At 35.9% G+C, this 25,392-nt stretch overlaps 1 protein-coding gene across 2 annotated transcripts in view; it reads right to left on the bottom strand.

Moving 5' to 3' along the window:
* E23 (ABC transporter G family member E23) overlaps window positions 1-25,392 on the bottom strand; it is a 268,872-nt gene that overhangs the window by 239,111 nt on the left and 4,369 nt on the right. Inside the window, exon 2 of one of the 2 annotated variants that reach the window (XM_071999701.1) lies at window positions 21,775-22,508. In XM_071999701.1, the coding sequence (XP_071855802.1) occupies window positions 21,775-21,887 (113 nt within the window). In that variant the 5' untranslated portion in view covers window positions 21,888-22,508. Of the gene's footprint in view, window positions 1-467; window positions 1,559-21,774; window positions 22,509-25,392 lie in introns of those variants that run through there. The other variant, XM_071999707.1, reaches the window with a different exon arrangement.

Below are 25,392 nucleotides of genomic sequence, written 5' to 3'. Positions count from 1 at the left end.
CGTACTGTAACGAGAAACAAGAACAGAGAGAAGATGATGATATAGAACGGAAGAGCGAAAGAAAATGGACTTCTGGATAAAAGGATATTCCTTTTATGGTTTGCGCCTTTTTGTATATCGAAAAATAGCCTCATTTTCTGTCATTAATAAAATGACAGGAATTATTATTCTCGTTAAGAGATATAATTGTTCGCAAGTTTTCGATTCTGCGTTTTACTTAAAATAGTAACAAATGTTCTTTAGCGATTATTTTCAAAACAGTGTACTTAAGTTATTGTTTTCATTAACGGATATAACTATTCGCAAGATTTTGTCTTTAAATAAAGGTGAGTGGTTTTTGAATGACATTTTAATCGAAATTGAAATCGTACGCGATTATTTTTTTTTTTTTTTTAATGTGTAAAAATAGCATCATCGTTATAACCTGTTCTCTTAAATAGAAATTTATTTTATCCGTTGTGTCTTACCTTCTACTTCGAATATTTTATTTTTATTCATCGCTGCATATCATACGCGTTCTGTATATCTTCAAATTTTTCATTTTGCCATGCACAAACATTGCCCGTCTAATAACTACACAACGATAATAGCGGATTTTTTAGATTATGTTCTTACGTATGGGTCGGACCACTTCTGTCGTCAAAATTTGGCGGCGGACGGAGGGCAGAGTCTCGTTTAAAATACTTGGAACGACAGACGTGGATGATGGAACAACGACGACGGAGAGCACACGCCAATCACAGTCGAACGCCAATCGTCGACTAAATTCGGCGGAGTTACACTTTCGAATTTGGCAGCACGACGGAACGTGACTTCCGTTTCTTCGTACTCGGCCTCTCCGCCACGCGTCCTTGGCTCCTTCTATCTTTTTCTTCCTCGTTTTATTCATTCTCTTTCAACTTCTCTCTGGGATCCTCTCCGCGGAACTCGAAACGGAAGGCGTGTGCGCTCACACAACGTGCTCGTGTAACAACGAGCGATAGATAACTATAATAAACTCGCCACACTCTCCTAAGAGAGACGGAGAGAAGAAGAAAGAGCGTGTGTGGCGTGGCTCGCGTGAGGTAGGTCAGCGTCCCACACTCGATGCCGGAGGAATCCCTGGCACACTCCTATTTCGTTCCAGAACGAGACAACATATACTAGTTTCAGTAATCTAGTTGCAGTTCGGTTATTATTTCGTCGGTCTCTTTGATGATTCCTGTAGCGATGAGCGTTTGACAGTTTTACGAGATCCTTCGGTCGAATTTTACTCTTTGGATCCAGGTGTTTATATTAGACATTCTTGGGAAGATTCCTCCGCCTAATTTTATTCTTTGCACGAAACGTTGTTAGACATTTTTTGGCAGATTTTTTTCTTCCATTTCATCGAATTTTATTCTTTCCATGGTGAGTGATATATTGGATATTTGTTTGGTAAGCACTTCTGCTAAATTTTATTCTTTGATCGATGCATTGTTTGACATTTTTTAACAGATCCTTCTGTTAAATTTTATCAAATTTTATTCCTCACACGATAGGTACTATATTGGAGACTTTTTTGGTAATTTTCTTGCTAAACTTCTGATGAGTAATCCTTGAAATACTTCATATTTGTTTATTATAAATATCAATTTTTGATAATAAAATATAAATTTTTTATGAATATCATATGGTTTGTTTGTTAACGTTAATGCTTTATTGTATTCTACTAATGTCCCATTGGAAGGTGGTGAAAGATAATTAACATCTGATCGTGTCTTCTTTAAAGATTCTCATAATGATGAGTGACTTTTGACAACTTGTAGCAAATTATTTTACCACATTTTCGGCTTCGGTTTAGTAAAAATACCAATGTATTATTAGATGTAGAAAATAGTAGAAGTTAATTTCAGCTATGTAACTTATCTCTTCTTTCTTTATATATACACCAGTTCCTTCTTCTTTATTTTTTTTCTTTTCTTTTTTTTTTTTTTTTTTTACTTCAAACAAATTACTTTTGAAATTTGTATTTAATACATTTAATTACACAGTGATAGTCCTTGTTTCGATGCTACATCAAACTGGACGATTCCTCGTGTCTGCTGCTTTCCACGAGAAAAATCACTCTCTAACGGGACGGATTAGTCGAGAAGCGGGTCAATGTCACTCTCACGGGAGAAATCATTCTCGGTACCCTTCACTCGTATGACAAAACTATTAAAATTCCGAGTAATCACACGGTGTCATCCAGAGTGACCATCGAAGAAACGAATCCAAGGTAGATACATGCAGCCTTCCACGGTCGTTTCACCGAAACGAATTTTTCTATCTCCGTAATTATGTTCCTTGCAAACCGATTCATACAAGAATAATTCTATACTTGCCCTTACCATTCCAATTATTCTACGCTATTTCTGTCTACATATGCACTAAAAATAAAGTAATTTTGTCGTTCAAGGAAAAGCTAGATTCATGGGGAAAAACAGGTAATTAATTGTTTCAGAGAAGAATGAGCAAACGTGAATAAGTATGATTGGTCTTTGACTTTTTACGGATATCTTACTATGTTACTTGGTATATTTTTACGTTATGAACATACTATACCGTGACATAGGCATATTACGAAAGATTTTAACAAGAGATTCAACATTTTTTCTTTTTTTTTGTTATATTATGGCTATACACTGATATTATTTTAATTTTATTTTTTAATTTTAGCGTAACAGATGAATATTACAAGATCCATAAAACGTATAAGTTACTACGAAGGTTTAAGTTTAACGAGCAAGTCTACTGGACATAAACGAAATTTCGACAGTTCATTATCGAAGTTTCAACGAGAACGATATAATCGACAATCAAAGATCAATTTTCTTTAAGAACTTCCAGTCATAATATTGCAATTATGCAACGGTATATTAGTACGATATAATAATATATTAACGACAGAGCAATATGAGACAACAATATGAATACACGATATATAAATTTCAAGGGATTAAACTCCTATTTTTTATTATTAATTTAATAGTAATATTATAAAAAATTAAATAATACGATTAAAGCGAGGCGCTTGCTTTTTGATAAGCAAAATTTCAACTACAGAGGGATACAAAATATTTATTATTAACACAACGAATAAATAACAGTTGAAATAATTGGTCGACCTCTGCGGAGCAGTATATTTTTAACAAAAGACTTGTAACTTTTGTATACAATGCTTACAAGAAGCACCGTTGTATATATTATAATCCTAACATCTACACACTAATTACCAAGTTTCATGTATACTAAATTCCCCATCATTTGATCCTCCTATTTGGCGAATCGGTTAATTCCACAAAGCACATAATAAAAAAAAAAAAAAAAAAAAAATCCATGGAATCACAAGATAAGCATCAGTCAAGTGCTTCAGTACCGAGGTTTCAAAAGTCTGAAAAAGTAGAGTTTACCATTTTGTGGACGATTCGTTTACTGCCATATGACCACAGAAAGTTCGTACCACAAAAATAAAATGTAGAACCGAATAAAAAAAAAAAAAGGTTTCATTAAATAATAAAAGTACATACAGCTACCTTTTGTAGTCGCTGTACGTTTTTACGTTCGTTGGAAAATCAACCGATACGCTGATCGGCGCGTCTCATTTTACAATATTAATGAAATTTCAAAATATTTGACAAAAGCATCTAACACTACCGTTCCGAGTCTCCAAACATCGTATTATATTTTAAAATATCGCGAGTGTAGAACGACAGCTGTGGCTGTATAATAAACGACAGTTATACGTGGATAACAAACGACACCTGAAAGAAAAGAAAGTTTCACGAAACGCAGGCGGTATATGGACAAAAGGTTGGAACGAATGTCGCGATACTTTCATCGGCAACAGTATACGTTTCGTCGACGTGGAAGAAAAGGCAGCAGGCATGCGAATACCTCGATGAAGAGGAGGCCCATTCTGAAAATGAATCATTCTCCGTGGCCGAGGACGCCTGACCTGCCTCACGCGACTCCTTCTACCTCTGTCTCTTCGAGACAGACTCGTTTCTACGCGCGCCGGAAAGAGAAGGCTACTCAAACGTGAGCGAGTGCGCGCGCGCGAGCACGCGTACTCGCTCGAAACAGGCGATCGAGAAACGTCCGGGACGAGGAACGGGCCCGGGCGTATATTCCCTTCTTAAATCAGACGAGCCAGAGGCCAAGGGAGGAATGCAAATGCCTCGTTTAAGACGAATCACGTCACGGAGGCCAGGCCGAAGTAGCGAAAGACCACGCTGAAAATCACAAGGTGCAGCCGAACAATGCTCAAGCATTCGGTGTTTGTCTTTTGTTCGAGGCGCTTCTTATTCAGGGAGCAAGTCGTGCCTCGTAGCCGTGGAACAAATTTATGGTTAATAACTCGTCCGGACGAGGGACGTCGTTCCGTCGACCAGCTTTTGACTCGCAGGACCCTGATTCGCCACCGGTGCGCACACGGAATTCCAGAGAGACTGGCAAACAAGGAATTTTGTATGTTTCGTGTGTTTATATAGGACGTGGAGCACGTTTTAGGAGGAACTGGGTCTGTGGGCTTTCGTAGGTCTGCGAGCAGACTCAGGATTTCACGAAGATACGCGTTTCCGTGGCTACGATCATGAAACCAACGTGAAACAGTGGTAGTAGAGGCCAAGGAATATCGTGACGGGTATATCGCTTTGAATAATTTTGCACTCTTGAATTTTCTATAGATCTCGGTTTAGCGTAATTTATGATTCAATCGTGCATCTTTAACGAGGATTTATTTATGCGGATCAGAGAGGAGCTTGTGAATGTTCGAAGCTTAACCATCGTGTGTTACGGGGCAAAATGAAAAGAAATATCAAGGTGTAACGAGGAGAAAGCGTTTTGCTTTATTCTATTCTATCGATGCTCGAGGTGCATCGGGATAATTAAAGAATGTATCCGACGAAGGTCATCCGAAGCGATCAGAGATAATAAAGCGTTTTTCAATGAGCAATGTAAAAGCGATGCGTAATTCGTTAAAAGCGTTTCTCAAAAATAAGAGCGTACGAGTATGGAACGAGCATGCAACGTCTGCAGACACAGAGAAAAGACACCTGCATCCAGGCATAAATAATCCCATGAAACGAGCACGCATATATCATAGCTTTAACTGTAATGAGTTCGCGATGAATCTTCCAAGACCAGGGCGTCTCCTTGCCCCTTGCTAACCAACAAAGTAGACAAGTATATATCGAGTAGAGATCGCGAAGACCGTAAATAGGTATCGAGGCGTTATCTAGATCGAAAACTGGATCTTCGGCGCTAAGTCGTCGCTTGTATTAACGCAATATTTCATTTGTAATTTTTTTTTTTTTTTTATCGCTTTACGTTATTGAATTGTCGTGTGCTTTTTTCTTTTCGTCGTTCTTTCTATCACCTGGATTCTACAGTTTTGCGAAGTTTAACTCTTAAAGGCTATCGTCAGAGCAAAATAACGTCTGTGTCGTCATTGTAAAATATCCGACACAGTGACAAAGAGACGATATGAAATTGAGGATAAATCGAAACTTAAGGAAATCGATAAACATTCTCAACGATGCGGTAAATTGCTGTGCGGTCTTTAATTTTATGGAATTTAAGGAAACTAAAAGCGGAGTCTCGATTATCCAAGTTCCATTTAACCGTAGCTGCGTATTATCCGACCTCGAACTGCTTCCAACTTTACAATAATTCCATCTCTTACGAAATTTTAACACGAAGGATGCGAAAGCGTAAATAGTCAGGTATTGTGAAACCATTTAGATAAACATTTCCAAACGATCAAATAATTAAACCTAAATACAGCATTATGATTTTATTCAACGATAGACTTTCCCGTATTATCCGAATTTCAAATTATCTGCATCACAATCGAGGTTCTATCGTATTTTTAAAATTCAAATATTTTTACAATTAAAATAGAAATTTATAAACACAGCGATTAAAAATCGCGTCAACTACCTGGTCATTGGCGACTATAAACTATTTTACGCTATTTTGCTTCTCGATTATATTCGAAAGAAAGTAAAAAAAATCGACACATTTTTAACACATTTCATGATAAACTATTGATTGTTGAAGAGTTAAGAAGACTACCATAGTCCTTGAAACTATCGTGGATTCGAATGGACGTGCGTTCCCTCGAGTTACATTGAAGGAACGCGACTCGACTGCTGATTACAGAGGCACAGGAACCGAGAGAGTAAATAGAAATGGAGTGGGTATAATACAGGTTCAAGAACGGGCCTGATTGCGTCGAATTTGTACGCATTTGCCGCGATAACCGTGAATGGAGAACGGTGTAAATAAAGCGAATAGCAGAAGGTAGATTGTACAGTAGCCGATTGGACTGTACGCTCGTTGATTCGATCGTGCTATTAGAATCCGTGCATGAAAACATGGGGTTTCACAAGTTGGCAATTAGCCAGTTAAATGTTGTAGTATTTTACATATAAATTTCACGTTTACATGTTCGATTATTGTAAAATATGTGAATCTTCGAATACATTCGCTGCTACGAATGTTGCATATCATGTTATGTTCAAGATGGAAATATTAAATATATGCAAAAACGTAAATACCGAAACGAAGGATATATTATCAGAAAGAGAAGAAAATATTGTTTAAAAAAAAAAGTATACACCGAGCAATGACGTTAAAACGAATGTTATCACTTAGAATGAAATTTAATTTATGTTTCTGATAGATGTAATAGCATAATAAGATAAAATAAGGAATAGATGCAATTTCGTGTTTCTAAAATACTGAAACTTATGTTTAATGAAATAAGAAGGAAAATTTTACATGATCGATTTAATCTTAAATAATCTTTATGGATTTGGATTTGGAACATAATTGTTGATAGAACGATAGATAAAAATGTGGATAGGTTAGTAATCATTGATGTTCCGTTTATCATTACATTCGATCTGAAATTTGAAGTGTCTCTTTCATAGATCAGAAAATAGAGCACCGAGATAACTGCATTGTTGTATATCGATTAAACTGAATATCTCTTGTTTGCTGCTTTCGATCGTCGATAGACCAATCGAAAGAGAAATAAAATAAATGGCCACGGTTTACGATAGGCGATTCGATAGAATATATTGGTACGATAATCATAATGCACACATCATAATGTACGTATTACGTATCGATATCGAAAGATAAGAACAATTCGAGACTACCAGAATCTTTAGAATCATCATACGTTGATTACAAAATTCATACTCTTCGTTCGTTATGTCGAACGTGATCTATAGAAAGACGATATGAAATAAACGTCGTTCTTATGAAATAGAAAATAAGATTCTCCAATATCTTTTATTTTGACGAATAAATCTTTGAATCGAGCGAAGCTTAAGCTTAATAAGATTAATAATAAAATTAAAATTAAATTAAAAAGTAATAAAATTAATAAGTTAAAGCAATAAGATATATAGGAAACCTTATAGAATAAAATAAGGTCTTATGGAAAATAAGAGTTTCCAAAATTTTAACGTTCTACGGATAAATCAAAATTTGCGATAATAACGAAAGAAGGTTCGTCTACATTAAATAGAAATTCAAATTTTCCAAAATTCCCTTCCTTTCGAAGATTAAATAGCAAGAGAACTCGTATGTATTAAATAGAAAGGTCGAATGTTTATCTCCCGGAAATGAAATGAAAGTTCTCCGACGCTTTTAATTTCAGCAAAAATCAGAAAAATTCCTGGATTGTAATGAGAGAAGGGGTACGGGATAAAGCCGATGATTTCGTTGGTAAAACCAACTGTTCCAAACGGACTGAGCTTGCATGAAATTCATTCGATGCTTTAGCTAAAGCAGCGATCTAACAATGCGTCTGCAGAGTTTCGCGAACGAGACGATGAATCGATTTTCGATAGGAACACGGCTACAATTTAAGCGAGTATTTTCGTCCAGCCGCATCAATTGTTTGTTCTTCCACAAATTAAACTCGTGACTGGCAATTCAGAAACGGTTGAAGACCTGGGCAATTTTAAAACGAAAGGTTTCGATTCTGAGGAATGTTCTACGCTCTCGTAGGTTTATTTATCGCAGCAGGATAATACCATTAAATTATAATTAAATTATAAATTATACGATATAATAACGAAAAATAGTAAATTCTAAAGCAAACTGAAAAGACAATGTTTATAACGCCATCGCTGTACGTTTCAATTTATGGAATCGATCGATCAATTTTAAACGATTGAATCAATCAATCGATACGTTTCCATAATTTGAAAGAATATCAGTAATTTTTTCTAATAATACACAACATTATTTTACGAGAAATAGCAGCGAACTGACTCACGCCGCTCGCGATACTCTGTTCTCCGGATAAAAGGCTAAACGATAGTGTAAAATTCTATGGAAACAAGAGAGATGAACAACGTCGAGCGAAAATACATATATCAACGACACAATTAGAAATCACAGAAAATAGCATGGTTCGAACGTACGAGATAAAAATACCACTAATTTTTCGAAATATCACATTGCCTATGATCGTAAGCGATAATTACGGACTCGTAACTTGGAATATTTATAACAGAGAAATTATAGGACGACGCAACGCCAATCGTTCATAAATCATTCAATTACTACTCTCATTACCATTTAAACACGACTAACAGTGCTCTTTGCATTCGTAATCAGCGCGCCACTTAGAAAGGAGTTGTCGTTGGGAAAACGTCTAAGCTCCAAACTCGAAAATTACCATCGTGTGAGAACGAAACAGGTTTCGTGGTTTCCTATGTGTGTAAAGGGAACCGAAGTAGAAAACGTTCGAGCGCGTTTGGACGAAAGAAAATAAACTGGAAAGTGTAACGTGAAAGCGACACCAACTATAAGAATCCTTTCGTAACTTGATTCTAATTGTGATTCGATCCGATAATTTATAGTTGATTACAAGGTTGGCTATGGTTTGAGTCTAAGCCGAATGCTCCAAGTGCGTTCCTAGAAGTCGTTCGGGTCGCAGGTTTCACTGGAAACCAAAGCTCAACCCTAAACAGCCACTCGATCCCTTCTACGCTACTCCAAACACTCGTCATTCATAGGCAACGTACGAGAAGTTCATTCACATCGGACATTCCTCGAGTTCGTTCCTCCCAGGGGTGTTCTTCGTATTTCTTGCCATTATTTCTTCGAAGATATAGTTAAACAAAAGATTTATGTATATGTTAAAAAATCGAATTTAATTTCTTTTTTTTTTTTGGAAGATTAAGGAGATTTTTTCTGTGGAAAATGTATGTATTATACGTTTGTTCTTTCTTCTAATTTCTTAGTCCTCTAAGAAAATAATCAGATAAAGATATATATAGTAAGGATTAATCGAGATCGAATTTCCAGACTTAGATATTCCTTCAGAAAGTAAATATTGAGAAAGTATACAAGTTTCGTGGTATTATCGTGACACTTTAAATCGACTTCTTCTGGTAGAATCGCCCTATTGGAAAATTTATTAACGAACTGCTCGAACTTAAATATAACAGTTCATCGAACGCTATAAAAAGAATAACTTGAAAGCTAAACGAATCACTTAGAATCCAAATCGATTCTAGTCTTTCAACAAAACCTTGATGTTACGTTTGATATACATAATCAGAGTTACATCTTTCAGAATCAGAAGATACGAGGAAAACCAACTTGAAACTTCGAACGACTTTCAAACTTCTCATCAGCCATTGAAAACACGAAAAAAATTGTAAAAACCGAGTTCACAAGTCAAAGTGAAGAATAGCTCGACTTTTTCAAGAAGATCTTAATTTTAGATCCAGAATACGCAATAACATAGTATTCTAAAATAGCTAAAGTAATCGACAAGGTAAATCAGTATGATTTCTCTGTAGCTCAGACATCTCGGCACAAAGTTCTATTGAAACAATTGTTTTTCTCTGGAAATGGAACGATCAAGTTCCAACCTATTGACTTTTTGGCTTCTATGTAGCTCAAGTGTCTTTAAGATTGTGTTCAGATCTTCGCTACAAATCGAAGGCGTCTCTCTGTGGAGGAAGATCGCGTACGCACGCGAGAGACGCTGTTCCGTGGTAAATTAGACGCGAAGCTGATAGTTCATTCAAGGCCGCGCTAGGCTACGGAGGAGAATAGCGCATTTTTCTAGGCTATTGATTGCGTCTACCGAATATAGGGTAATATTCAATCTACTTAATGGCACGGTTGCCTGCGTGCACCGTCCTCGATTTCATCTCACCGTCTCGGCCGTTGAAATACCGGGCCTCAACGGCTCTTTTTTCGTTCCACTTTTGCGCCTAGGCAAAACACACTCCCCCCGCCTCGCTTCCACACGCTGCTTTTTTCCCTAACCTACCTCAAGAAAACGCGATTTCCTTCCACGATTATTATTCTTATTATTCGTATTATTATTATTATTTATTATTATATTATATATCTTATTTATTATATTATATTTCTTATATTATATTATTATCTGCGCCTAGGTAAAATACACTCCCCCCGCTGCTTTTTTCCCTACCTTGCCTCAAGAAAACATGATTTCCTTCCACGATTATTATTCTTATTATTCGTATTATTATTATTATTTATTATTATTTATTATTATATTGTATATCTTATTTATTATATTATATTTCTTATATTATATTATTACTTGCGCCTAGGCAAAATACACTCCCCCCGCCTCAAGAAAATGCGATTTCCTTCCACGATTATTATTCTTATTATTCGTATTATTATTATTATTTATTATTATTATATTGTATTATATATCTTATTTATTATATTATATTATATTTCTTATATTATATTATTATCTGCGCCTAGGTAAAATACACTCCCCCCCTGCTTTTTTCCCTACCTTGCCTCAAGAAAACGTGATTTCCTTCCACGATTATTATTCTTATTATTCGTATTATTATTATTATTTATTATTATTATATTGTATTATATATCTTATTTATTATATTATATTTATTATATTATATTATTACTTGCGCCTAGGCAAAATACACTCCCCCCGCCTCAAGAAAACGCGATTTCCTTCCACGATTATTATTCTTATTATTATTTATTATTATATTATATATCTTATTTATTATATTATATTATATTGTTATTTGCGCCTAGGAAAAATACACTCCCCCCGCTGCTTTTTTCCCTACCTTGCCTCAAGAAAACGCGATTTCCTTCCACGATTATTATTCTTATTATTCGTATTATTATTATTATTATTATTATTATTTACATTACCATCTCTCTCACGATGATAATGCAAGTAGATGGAACACACTTGTTGGTTCTCTCATAGTTTGAAGAAGTTGGAAAGTTTATCGAGAGACGATTTGTATGGTTTTCTTTTAGCTAACAATGGAAATGTCTAGAAAATTTGGCAAACGTTTGACTAAAAGTTTCGGTAGGTCGATCACTCGTGATTAGGTTTACGGTAATAAATTGTAAGTCCCGTCGATGAGCTGAGAATTACTGATCAATTTTTGTTGGAAGAATTCGAAGAAACGCATTAGCCATGTTTCTGTAATTTCGTTTCGACCGTGGAATGGAAATTTGTTTGAAAAGTCACTATCGTTTCGCCACTGTAAACGAGGTTGAAGATTGTTGCACCTGCCACGCTGGTTCTATCGAAAAACCTATATGATATATTGAGAAATTCCTACGGTGTTGACCATTGGTTTAGTACTACGAATGATAATATTTAGGAAATCTAACGAACGACTGTTCAACGCTATAACACATAATCGGAGGTTGGAAATAGTATCGAAACGTTTGAAGACTATCTGCGGTTGAAAGGATTTAGAAAGTCTTTGAAAAATGTTCTTCTGACTTTGATCGATTGCAAATGGAATCGTTTGAAATGTCTGATGTACGTGTTTTTAGCTTTATGGATCAAGAAATTTTTGTTCCGTATATCATATAGATAGAACCGTTGAGAACAGTATGCAAAGAAAAAGAAAATTGTATTGAAATTGGAAAATAATTTATTTTCTTATATCGCTATATTCAACGTGGCTCTCACAATCATTTTCTAATGCTGTGTACACAAGTGACTCGGTCGCTGAGCCTGAAACTTGTTTATCAAGGTATCCAGACTCGAATACCTCAGACTTTTTTCTACGACTAACATATTCGAGTGGTCTAGTATATATTTGTTGATAGCGAACGATTTAGCAACCTGGGGATAACGGATAAAATCAATATCACAAATATTGTGAGGAATTTTCAAAACAACTGGAAATCAAAACCAAAAGATCGTACCTCGCATGGATGAACGAAATTCTATACAAAATCCTCTTCACGAAGAAATCTGTTTCTATTTTCTGTCGAACTTACATCCTTTTTCTAAAGTTCTACAATTATATAGAAACCATAGAAGAAAAAAGCAAGATTCCTCATCTTTGTAAAGAAATAGAAATTCTCAAAATTTATGCGTTTTCGAGAGTTTTCTACGATTTTGTATAAAGTATACGAATAATATTTGTTTCGTCATATTTTCTCAAGTATCTTCCATTCTTATTTCTTTCGTATAAATTTCATACTTCGATGGACCATAATGTCAGTATCAAATTTCCAATTCGAGAAACTACGCAAAATGGAAAATTAACAAAATAATCGACTTGTATAACGCAAAATTGACAAAGTAATTAAAGAGCTAACGTTGATGTTTAAGCATTATGCATCGGAGCAGGTTCCATGGTCGATTTTATGCGACCGAGCCACACGAAAAGGCTCGCGAAAGGCAGACGAAAAATGGCCAAGCGCTTCGGAGAAGGCGAAAAAGAAAGGAGATCATGTTTTGAATGCGATGTCGCGAGAAGTAACGTCGAGAGAAACCCAGTTATCGAGAGACTTTTATGGAGAGGTCGTGGCTGCTGCAGCGAAACGCCACACGCGTCTTTTCCAACTAAGCGAATTCCTCGTTCACGTTCTACACTGCGTGAATAATTCAGTTATTTCTTTTATTCTTCGTTTCTTTTCATTTCTCTCTTTTTTCGAATGTATTATCTTTAAATCGCTCTTTCTTAATATTAACTAACGCTATATACCACCAAACCTATAATGGCCTTTAAATATTAGCGTCTCGATCTTTGATGCTTCGCGAGAAATTTAAATGCGACAATACGTAATAATTTTCATAAAGATTCGATCATAAATACTTATGAATTAATTAATAAAAAATGAATCATCTTGGATAACGCACAGACAAAACGTTAATAACAAATAATAGTAATAATAGTCTACACTTATATTTTCCATTCCTTTGCTCGTTCCATTATCTTCTGAAACAGATTATTTTTCAGTTGCTCTTTTAATCGTTTGATATCTGAAGAATAGATTATCACCTAAGTAAAAATTAAACCTAATCGTTTAAACGAGAGACTTTCCGAAAATGGATTTGATCGATCGGTGGAATGTCGTGGAAACTCGAAAAAATTAGGTTTCGAAGGATGGAAGAAAGAAAGGAACCGATTCAGATGGGAGAATGGAGGAGATACAAAGAAACGAATGGAGACACGATCGACGACGGTTTCCGAGACGTCGAAACGTGCCGTGAAATCGAGCGCGGTTTCCAACGATCGATCTCTTGCGACTCTGACTAATTCCGTCGAATGAATCATTCCATCTACTCTCGAAAGAACACGGCCAAAGTGCATTGCACCGGACCGAATTGAACTTGAATCCCGACGCGTTGGTTGCGCTCGTTCGTGAGATAACGCGAGCTCTCGATGCGTTTCTTTAAATAGTCCCCGTGGCTTTATGTATGGTGTTACATAAGTTGCGGAAAAATTACAAATTCGACCACCTTTCAGATACACGAAATGCTTCCTTTTTTTAAAAGAATATTGGTTTTTTCAAAAGTAAAAGCTTATACATGAGAACTTTGCATCTTTGACTTATTTTTTCACGTACAGTCACCCCTTTGAGATATTATTTCTAAAACACCCTATGTATACGTGTATTTACACACGTGTGACTTAGTAACAGTGAGCCGATTGAAAGAAATATTCCAAATTACTTTTCTCTAGAATTACAAAAATTATTATCCCACATCTTCGATTTATTTTTTCATATAGAATTATCCTCTTGAACTATCAACCACAAGACACTCGACATATATATATATTTACACGTCTATAACCTAGAAACTGTGAACCAATTGGAAGAAATTAGGTTAGATAAATATTTCAGAAACAAACCTTGTATCCAAACGCTTTGCTCCATATCTTTAATTTATTTTTTCAATATTAATAGAATCACCTCTTTCAACTATTGTAATTCAAGTTACAAGTCATCACACATATGTGTAAAGCCATACTTGCTTGCACACGCCTAACCTAGAAATCATAAGCTAATCGAAAGAAATTAAATTGATTAAATACTTCAAATCAATTTTCTCAAAAACAGAGCCTCGTAACCAACCATTTTACTGTATCCCTCTGACGTAGGATCATTCCCTCGTACCATTAATTACAAAACACCCTTTGTATATGAATATTTACACGCACCTAACCTAGAAATCGCAAACTATTTGAAAGAAATTAAATTGGTTAAATACTTCAAATCTATTTTCTCAAAGACAGAGCCTTGTAACCAACCATTTTACTGTATCCCTCTGACGTAGGATCATTCCCTCGTACCATTAATTACAAAACACCCTATGTATATGAATATTTACACGCGTCTCACTTAAACTAATCGAAAGACATGGGATTAGATAAATACTTCAAACCAATTTTCTCTGGCGTAAGATCATTCCCTTGTATCATTAATTACAAAACACCTTATATTTACAAATATTTACACGTGCCTCCTCTAAAAACCGTAAACCAATCATATCGGATTAGACAAATACTTGAAATCAATGTTCTCGAAAACGGAGCCTCGTGTCCAACCGTTGTACTGTGTCCCATTGACGTAGAATCAGCCCCCCGTACCATTAATTACAAAACACCCTATATATATAGGAATATTTACAGGCGCCTAACCTAGAAACTGTGAACCGATCGAAAGAAAAATCGGCGGTTTCTCCTCCGGAGAAAAATCGAGTCTTCCGCCTCAAGATGAAACCGTTCCAGTTTCCCATGCGTGACCCACTCTCGGCGATGGGAAGGGAGCGCGATACGCGCGTGCACGCTCGCGTTCTCCTTATCAGCGGCGCTAGTAAGTAAGCAGGCGAAACAGGGGCGTGAACCGGTCCAAGAGGAAGAAAAGTCGATGGATTTCTCGTTGCTCGCCAGGTAGCAGGATGTTCTAATTGAGAACCGTTGAAAGTCCAGGAGATCTCGTATCTCATCGGTTTCTTGCCGGCCACGACATCGTTTCTATGGTCGCGTGTTAGATGGACAGATTTTCTACGGAAATGTTCGAATGAATGGTGGAATTGGTTAAGGCAGAACCAATTAGCGGAACGAGTTTAACGTCAAACGTGTCGACAGATTCTTTTTAAACGCGCTGCTTTTTCGTATTCGTAATTGGAATTTTGTTTATTTATTTATGCCAGAGAACACGATGTCTGTTTTAGTTTGGAAGTTAACAGTTAGCGAGGAATTCTTCTTCATGGTATTTACACATTCTTTCGTTTACTCGTGGTGTAGAAGCTGAAATTGATTAACATTCTCTTAAATTAAGTTTCAAATTAAAACCATAACATGGAATACTTGCTTGTAGCGGTATTTACACATTTTAAGTACAATTCAAATCTTGCTTGTTTATTCTTCTGATTTATGCATCGTTTTGTGTAATATAATTTACTTCATTCCACGATTTCATACCTGTACTTTCGCGTACAAACAGGTGAAATCTAATAAATATTGATATCCCATAAATTTGATTAGGAAAACGAAAAAACAATAATTAAGTTGATTATCCAACATCAACAAACCTAAAAGTAAAATTAATCACAGGAAGCTAAACGACCACAAGCGGACAGCGCTCCACGAAAGTTTGAATATTGATTTGCTGGTAGCATTATTGATAATAGCCGTGACAGATAAGACGAAAGTTATCAGTCACGTCGTTTTCTACCGAAACAAAGCTTGATTTACAAACGTATTTCACGAAAAATCAAAGACCAAGGACCACATCCCGTGGCTGCTACGATAACGTCGTTTCCAACACGTTATTTTCTTTCCGTTTTTTTATTTACAATTTGCCAAGACGGTGTTCTCTGTATCAGCTTATATTTGGTGCGTTCACACCGATAAACAATCCAGCAACTAATCTTCCGACACTCACATTTTCGAAACGTGATTGTGGTAACAACAACTTCCAGTTTGTTTTTTTCCTCTCTTTTTTTTTTTGTTCTCTTTGAAATTTCACGTTCCAGAAACGTCAGACCTCTGGGTCCTCTTTGATTGAACTAATATTATTAGTGATATTTTACAAATGACGATTTAAGTAGATTGAGATAAAAAAAAGGATCGAAAAGAACTTGTGCTCTAATGTTCTACGATGAACATCATTAATTAAAATAACTAATTTCATGAAAAATTTCTTTTTATCTATCAATTATTATAACGAGCATTGATACTTTAATTCTTTATTTTATCTTATCTTTGGGTATTTTACATGCTTTTACATTTTGTGTGCAGTTTTGAAAGGAAAAATATGCGCAGATTTCGAAATTTCGAAGAATTGTCAGTTAGCAGAGAAATCACTTTTTATCAAATGTTGAAGAGAAATTAGATTTTAGTATTGAAGTTCTGTATGTACAGTGGACTGTTGAAATATTCGAGAAAATTCGCTCGCTCTCCTCTGCGTCGAATCTCGCTTCGTTCGCTAGCCGCAGGAAAATACAGAACCTTCGTACGATTTCGAAAGAACGAGACGCGAAGTGGTAATCGATACCTCGAAATACTTTCGAAACTTGGATCCGGAAAGCAAGGAGAGGTCTTTGGTGATCGTCGAAATATGATTTATATATCATTTCTGCGAACTGCGGTTTTACGCGTATCCGGCTTGCGGACTCCACTTTCTTTTCTCTTGAAGACCCTTTAAACACAAATGGAGTAAGGTTGGTGGTAATTCAAGGGTCCGTTTCCAAAACCTGATCAAAAGTGCTCGATTTCACTCGACCAAACGCCGGAACAAGTCAATTCAACTAATTTGATGAAGAGAAACTACCCAATTGATACCAGTTACGTAGTCGATAGGTAAAGATGAAGTGTATGGAATTTCTATGGGGTGAAAGGCGTATTAAACAACTGTTACGTAAGTCTGTACAAAGTTATATAAAATTTTGGAACATTCGAGGATCCTAATAAAAGCTTCCACATAATCAAAATAAATTTACATGTAATATAATATTATACATACAATACATATAATAAAAATAAGCATGATCAAAATTGATCCTTGACCTATGAATGGTACTATGAAATCGCGAAGAATTTGAGGATTCTCGAAGGAAAATGTGAAATTCCTATGGGAAAGTACCATACACCGTATATGCGAAGTCATGGGATCTTAAAAATTCAAGAACTTCCGAGACTTTTTAATGAAAAGTTACGAAACCCAGTAGACATGTGAAAACACACAAAGCTATGAAATCACCAAGGATTTCAACATCCGTAAAGAAGCTCCTGAGATTTCCTATGGGAACGTATGAAATATCAAAAGATTGTTACGTCAGTTTGCAAAGGGTTATAGAATCTTTAAAAATCCAAAACTCTTGGAACAGTGGTCACAGAATCCTACAAAATCGCTAGCAGGAAATACGAGAGAACGAGAATTCTAAGATTCACGAAGGAAATTATGGTATGCGTATGGAAATTTACGGAGTGCAGCCGAGTCGCTACACGGAATCACTAAGAATTGCAGAATCCCCACGGAAAGCCGTAGAAACCCTAAAATCTAAAGAATGGTCGCGCAAAGTTCAGGAATCCCTACGAAAACCTAGCAAACCGTAGCGAAATCGTAATGAAAATTCACGGCCAACGTTCGTCTGCGTTTCATCTAATAGAATTGTCCCTCTGTAATTGTCGAAATACGCTAATATGTATATCCTGAGATTCGCCAAAGAAGAGTTACCAAAATACTCAGAAGAGAGGATGAAGTGGAAGGACAGAAAAATATTAGCAAGATTCAGATGTGGAAACGAGACCAAAGCAAGGGAATACTGGAAAGAGGAGGGAGAAAAAAGATGCAGACTATGTAAAAGGAAAGAAGAAGACCTGGGACACGTAATAGAAGAATGCGAAGTAACGAGAGGACCAAAGGATACAGAAAAAATACTAAACGAGACTGGAGAAGGACTAATGGAATTGAAAACAATAACGGAGAAGATAAGGGCGATACGAGACGGGGAGGAACGATAATAAGGAAGCACAGCAAGGAGGCAAGAGCCCAAAAGTTGCCATAGTTTTAGAGATAGATTATATAACGGAGTGAGATATAACAGAGTGGATAAGAGCGGAGGTAGATACATAAGAAAAGAGAGATAGACAAGGAAAAGAGTTTAGATAGATATAACGAAGGAGGCAATAAGGTGATAACGCCATAAGACTGAGAAAATGTAAAAAGAGTGATAGGTAAACGAGATGTAAAACCGAAAACCCATTCAAAGCCGAAAGGCACGGACTAAGTAAGAATAAATAAATAATAAAAATAAATGTACATCCTGAGACTTAAAATGCAGCCAATTACTCCTTGCCGTGTAAATGTGTATTATGTGGCTATGGTATCCTTAAAGTGTATTATATTAAATATATAGTTCAACAATTAGTAATCATCGAAAGAATTAGAAAAAATTCGCACAATGTTTTCAAACATTTCGAACGAAGATTATCGTAAGATTATTGACAAATATTGGCTTGGCAACTAAGTGATCGCGGATTTTGTCATTAGGTTGGTATTTGGTTGCCAAGCCAATGGTTTCTTTAAATACGTTATGAAGTAAAACAAACGAAATGTAATGTCACGTTTGAATACAAAAGATATACGTTTACATAGTAAGGAGGGATGGACAGAGATATTTTTTCTAATTTGAAGATTCAATGGGGATAGTGTGGTAAAAAAGGATCAATTCAATTGACTGAAGAAGAACCAGCTGATGATGCTAGAGCGCATTGTTTTACTCGCGCTATAGTTAAAACTATTCTGTGTGTTTTCGCTTTGTAAAGTAACAGTAAGTATTTTTATAGATCATTCCAGTTCACTGCAGCTTTCTACCATTGCGAGACAGGATTGTTAATATATGAACAATTAAAATCCAACAATATAATATTGTTTGTAAAAACACTTCGTCACATGACGAATTACAAATCACGAGAAACAATCAGAGGGAAAAGAAGGAACGAACATTTCAAGATCTCCAACGTCGTTCCGGCATTATTTAGTATTAACGAAACTGTTGATCGAACGACGGGGCAACGGAACAAAAGGCACGATCAAACAAACACGTGCGCAAACAAGCAAGCACTGTCGACGCTCGTTAAATCAACCACGATAAACAACCGCGTCGTTATAAATAAATTTTACCGAAGAAGAGAGACGGGGATGCTAAGTAACAAAGATAGGAAAAGATGTGGTGGATGATTTTGTTCTTTTCCTTGTTCGATAGAGAAGCAATGTGTATATAAAGATCACAGGCAAAAGATATGATAAGTACATTTTTGTTGATCTTTTAATTTCAATGTTACTTTGTAATATGTTCGTGTAGAGTACGCAGCTAAAAGCGAAAAATGGCACGATAAGGACCACATATGTAATTGGTGACGTTTCGTAGAAACTAAAGAACTACTCAAACAAACAGTATATTAACTTTTTAAAGACCGATGTTGAGTTAAACGCAACGTTTTATTTGCAATTTTTTTTTCAGACGGTTTACATTATTAAATTCTGTTTTTTAACGTTCGTTTAATATTTTTCTTGTCGCTATTGTTTCCACATAAATCCCACAGATTTGTGAAATTTGAAGAAATCGAAATAATTTATAACTTTGTGATAAACCTCTCCCTCTCTCATTTTATTTGATCCTTAATACATCTTTGATATTTTAATATTATGACAGACAATATTTTTTAAAGTTATTAAGAGAGTGGAAAGATACACGTTTAGCCTTAAAATCAAAGAAAAGGACAACGTGAATTTTAAAATTGCTGCTCTGTGAGAATGAAAAATCCGATTTATCGTGTTTTGCTGCTCTAGTCTTTGTATGTATAGAACTGTAACAACAGTTATTTCGATAAATACGAAAACGTGAATATAAAGTTGATGAATGGGGGAAAAGAGGAGCTGGAAATCATCGACGAACATGATGACACGGCGGAAGGTCGCGAGACCAGACATGGTTTTGCCAATGTTGGACGCTTTTTATTGCACGCTGAGATTTGCCGACGTATTAGTCGATGATATATTTTTTTACGACATGAATAGATAAGGGGCGAGCGCTTTCTTTCGAAAGACATCATCGACTGTATCAGTCGTGATAAGGTATTTAGCGAGCACGAGCGTACATAACGTTAATTACTATTTTTCTTTTTATTTTTTACTTTTTGTTCGTCTTTTATTTACGAGTCTTTACTTTTCTTCCTTTTTCATTACCAATGTTCAATGTAGTATCAATTACACATGTTATTAACGACACTATATTGGAAAATATATTAAATATATGCAAGACATTGATATCATACTAATTTTTCGAGTAGTTTGATTTTCTTCATAAGCATTAGCAAATTGTGAATTTTGCTTGTTATATATTTAAGAGGTTGAGAATAATTTGGAGATTTTGATTAATAGGTAAAATAGTGAAGAAGCTAGTGAAGAAAGATCGAGTTTTGAGTTGAAGAAAATTAAGTACGGGCGTGTGTTTAAATTTAGAATTTCACAAATATAATAATGACTTTTTCCTTCCATGATACGCGAAACGTGATATGTCCTCTTATCTTAAGCTCTGGTTGTCTTTGTTCTGTATACTTTGTTCACTTTGTTTGCTAAATTATACGTTGTTCAAATTGTATTTAATTTCCAAATACTCATCTAACAATAACTCATCGTCTATCTGATTTTAATTTAAATCTGATGAACCCTAATATCACACAGTCTTTAAAAATAATTAATTTTCTATTGACAAATTGATCTTTATTTCTCTTTTCAAAGTATGTATATATTGTATATATACTTTATATATAATATGTATATATTTCAAAAATGTATATATTGATATAAGAAAAGCTTCTTTATTAAAATAATAGAATTAAATAGAATTCGAAGAAATATTCTTGTCTTAGACTCATAGATGTGTACTGTGGTTACGTTGCTCGAAACAATTGTAAGCGCAACCTGCTCAATGTTTTTCAAAATCTACTCGATAGCTAAAATAACCACATAAACTTTTCACGAAATTTAAGAACATTCACATGATCGAAAACTATTACATATATCATACGATAGCACGACAAACTTATAACATCTAAAATTCACTATTAGTTTTTCGAAACTTGACAAGTCTGAACAAACAATTACTGTTAATTAATTAAAATAAAGTAATAAAGTAGAAAACAATGAAGCGTCTTCGACAATCCACTACTCTATTCTTTCTCAAACCGAGAATTATTTCTTCTCTTCAAATCATTGTTTCCATTTGGAATATCGAAACCATAAAAATTCGAATCTTTTCACAGTAAAAAATTATTCCATCCAACATCATCGTCGAAATTTAATAAAATATCGATCTAATGAAAGGAACCTTCCAATTGTTTCGAGCAGACGTCAGTCAACTATTTCCACACCGTCGTCTAAAAAATATCGGAAGAAAAGTAAATCTAGCTACGAAGTATCGGTAAAAGAATCACTTACCTGGGAGCATTGATGATCGGTCGGCCCATTGCCCGTTGCTGGCGCTTCTCGTTGCTGGGAAGGCGCAGGTAATCTTGGTCGCCAAAGAGGAACAGATCCTTTGAAATAATCATGTCCACCGTGTGGTTGCCGGTTATAGCTGCCCGCCTCTCTCTCTTATCTTTCTCTCACTGCCGAACCACAGGCTGAACAACGCACCACGACGACGACAACGACGTCAAACGCGACGGAATATCCTCACCTAAGTCCCGCCACCTCGACACGTTCAACGCGATCTCCAACGACGATTTTCCACCGCGATCAGTTCCCTGCTGCTGTCTCTCGTCAGCAAACGAACATTTTCGCCAGCTATTCCCGCGACTCCGTGCCGATTTTCTGTCCAAACACCTAGTCGCGAGCATTAAGTCCGAATAAAATTTAGAAACGAACGAACTGATCGATATGAAGCTGGTGTACGGTGCACGGTGCACTGGTTCCGAGTGAATCAGCGTGTTCTTTGTGATCTTTTCTCAAAGATAATTTAAACGAGATCGCTCAAGTTCTCGTCAGAATTCTCTGCGTCTTTGGTAGAGTCGTCGGAATCGAAGATTAAGAAATTAACTATGAAAGTTCGTGAAATTTCGAGCGAAAACGTAGCTAAGTTTTGCCTTTGTTGACGAGTCCTGATAAATTAGCAGTATCCTTGCAGGTGCAGCGTTCCGTGGGAAAGTTCTGCGGAGATCGGCTCCGATTGTCTAAAAAAACAAAAGATGAGTTAGTGATATATCTAAGAGGAAGTTGTTTACGTTTCTGAATCAAAGCTAATGGTAAGTATAGGAGTTGTTATCACGAATACCTAACGTCTTTGGAACATTATCATAAAGCAAGCTTCAAAGGTTTGTGTTAAGGAATGATACGAATTTTGAAGAGTAGAGCGAGATAGAATATAGTACGTGGAATAAGCAAACACAGACTGTTTGGTTAATAACCTGTTGCTTTTTCTGATCGTGAACAACCTGATTCTATTTTCTCTACAATGTACCTAACATAGTATAAATTTGGAAATTTGATGAAAACTTATTACTTCATAGAGATTATAATTTTATGGTACCATTTCTGGTGTTTACGATGAAATTTGGAATAGAGATGTTACGGGAATTCGTCAATTAAGATTTAAATTAGTGAACATTTATCCCTGCAATCGTCAAAAGTCTTCGTTGCCAATATAAACACGTAATTTCAGTTTCTAGAAAATAAAAGAAACATGGCGGAAGAAGACGCGGTAAAATGGTACAACTAGGTAATGTCAATATTTGTAGACTAGTGTAGTGGCGACGGATGCACAAAAATTCAGGTCAAAATTAATCAGTCAATTTTGAACAGTTACATCTCTATATTCACATCGAAACGCGTTTACTTCGCGTCTACCAAAATTCACCGCTACACAGCAGGGAATGCTCTATAATCTCTGCAAAAATCCAATTCAACTCTCGTCGGAAAACAAAGAAAAGAATCATAGAAAAAAGGAAACCGAAGAAAAATTGTCAACGAATATTTAGTTCCTCTACTTTCAAGTGTATTATTTATTATTTATTCGTAATAAAGAGCTTTCCTGACTGCGAGTTTAAATAGAAATTTGTCTCATATGCTGAATATTACAGCAAGTTCTCTAGTTCGGATATTTTACGTATTCTATAGACTTCTACATTCTTAACCCTGCAATGGTCTTCGAATTTTCATATTTTAATCTCACATTTTAGCAAAACGGATTTATAATGTTAATTATTAATATAATACGAAATTTCTCGAAAATGCGTAAATATCCGTAGTATAGTCGTAACTTAATATGGCGTATAGGCTACGCCATATTTGAGCTACTTGCGACCCGTATAACTAATATTCGCGCAACGAATATCTGGAATACGCTGTACTCGCGCGAGAGAACGACTCGCGTTCACGCGTTCATTCATGATCGTCTATTAGCAGTGCCGAAGGTAATCATGTCCGCTGGGTAATCCGTTACCAGAGACGAGGTCGGCACAAAAACGGGACGAGCAAGCTTTTCGCGCGAAAATAGCGGCTTTCTGATCGAACAGCCATAAAGAACACCTAAAGAAGGCGTTATTATTTTCGATATTATTTTCAACCTTACCTACCGCACATTTGTTATTGTTTCTCATCTTGCTCTTTTTTTGACAGCTCTTGCCTGTTCTAAGAAACCACGTAGCCATTAATATTCCTCTTTTTGGTAAATTTGTTAATATTTCGCACTGAACTAACTACAAACTAACTACAAAAAGTAACGTAACTGAAATAGAAGAGACTTTTGGAACACCCTCTGTGTATTGTATCGTAAATTAATTAAACGACTGCAGCGCCATCCCTTTAGTCTCATTTCAAAAGCCAAAGTACATATACAATATTAAGAAAAATTTTTATACATATATGTATATGTATATGTAGCAAGATTTTATAGATTTATAAAACAGGCGAAGAACTATGTACTTTATCGTTCGCAAAAAACATGATTCATCTTGCACCACGAAACTGAGACACGAAGAACCTTACGTCGAAGCGGCTTATTGTAGCCAGAAGTTATTCCAAACAGACCGCGCGAAATGTAAATAAAAAATGCTGCCAACATTTCTCGCAACACAACGTTTACAGCTTCCGAAGCTCGACGACAAAGAAGCATTTAAAAAATCTGCTTCAATTTCGCGAAACAAAAATACATACACCATACATACATTTACGTATACAGCATACACACATTTGATACATATACATGCGACATATATAGGTCACCTATTTTTGTTCAACAACGCGCGGACTAGCAGCGGCTGCATGTTTGCGGCGATCGACTTCCGAATTCTTCGCATAATCCGAATCGCCGCCATTACACTGTGGATAGTCGGTTATTTATCGACGAGATTTGTCAGTCGCTGAAAGTCGCAAAGTAGCCGCGATCACGAGCAAAGACGAATACAGTGGGGGCGAACGAGTCGCACTGTATGTCGCGTCTGAAGCTGACGAAGTAAATCGAGCGGATATACGCTGTGCGCATGAGAACTCGTCCCATATTTACATCGCGCCAATTTTCACCCGCCAACTGTTAGGCATTAGTCACGGATGAGTGGCAAGTATACGAGAAACGCTGGTGTATCGTGGACATCTTCCTTCGCTCCGGTCAGAGATGATTTTGACAGGCGTCTCTAATTAGTCGAGGCGAATTGTACGAGCCTAAGGCGCGATCAACCAACACCGTTTTAATTTTCATGGCCTCGCGTGCAAGAAAACCACCGATGGCCTGCTAACGTTTTCATTTCCGTTCGACGATTTTGTCGATGCGTCAACCTTCGAACGTGAAATTAGTAACGACGTGGTCACGCAACCTATTCCACTATATTACATCGAAAAACTGGACAAAAGACGATTTTTTAGACTTTTAGGAATAATTAACTCTTAATTGATATTGCTGAGTTATATAGTAGATGATCATTCAGTTTAGGTTAGATTAGAATCAGGTTTCTTAATTTTAGAATATTTAATTTCAATTTATATTCTGTATCTTTCTCAATGGCTTTGATAGTCTTCATAACTTAGAATACAGAAAACACTTTGTATTAAGTAAACTAAAAT

Source organism: Bombus fervidus, chromosome 3 (assembly GCF_041682495.2).
Source record: "Bombus fervidus isolate BK054 chromosome 3, iyBomFerv1, whole genome shotgun sequence".
Classification (NCBI taxonomy): Eukaryota; Metazoa; Arthropoda; class Insecta; order Hymenoptera; family Apidae; genus Bombus; species Bombus fervidus.
Note: the sequence above shows the minus strand (reverse complement) of the source record. Positions and strands in the feature narration are given on the sequence as shown.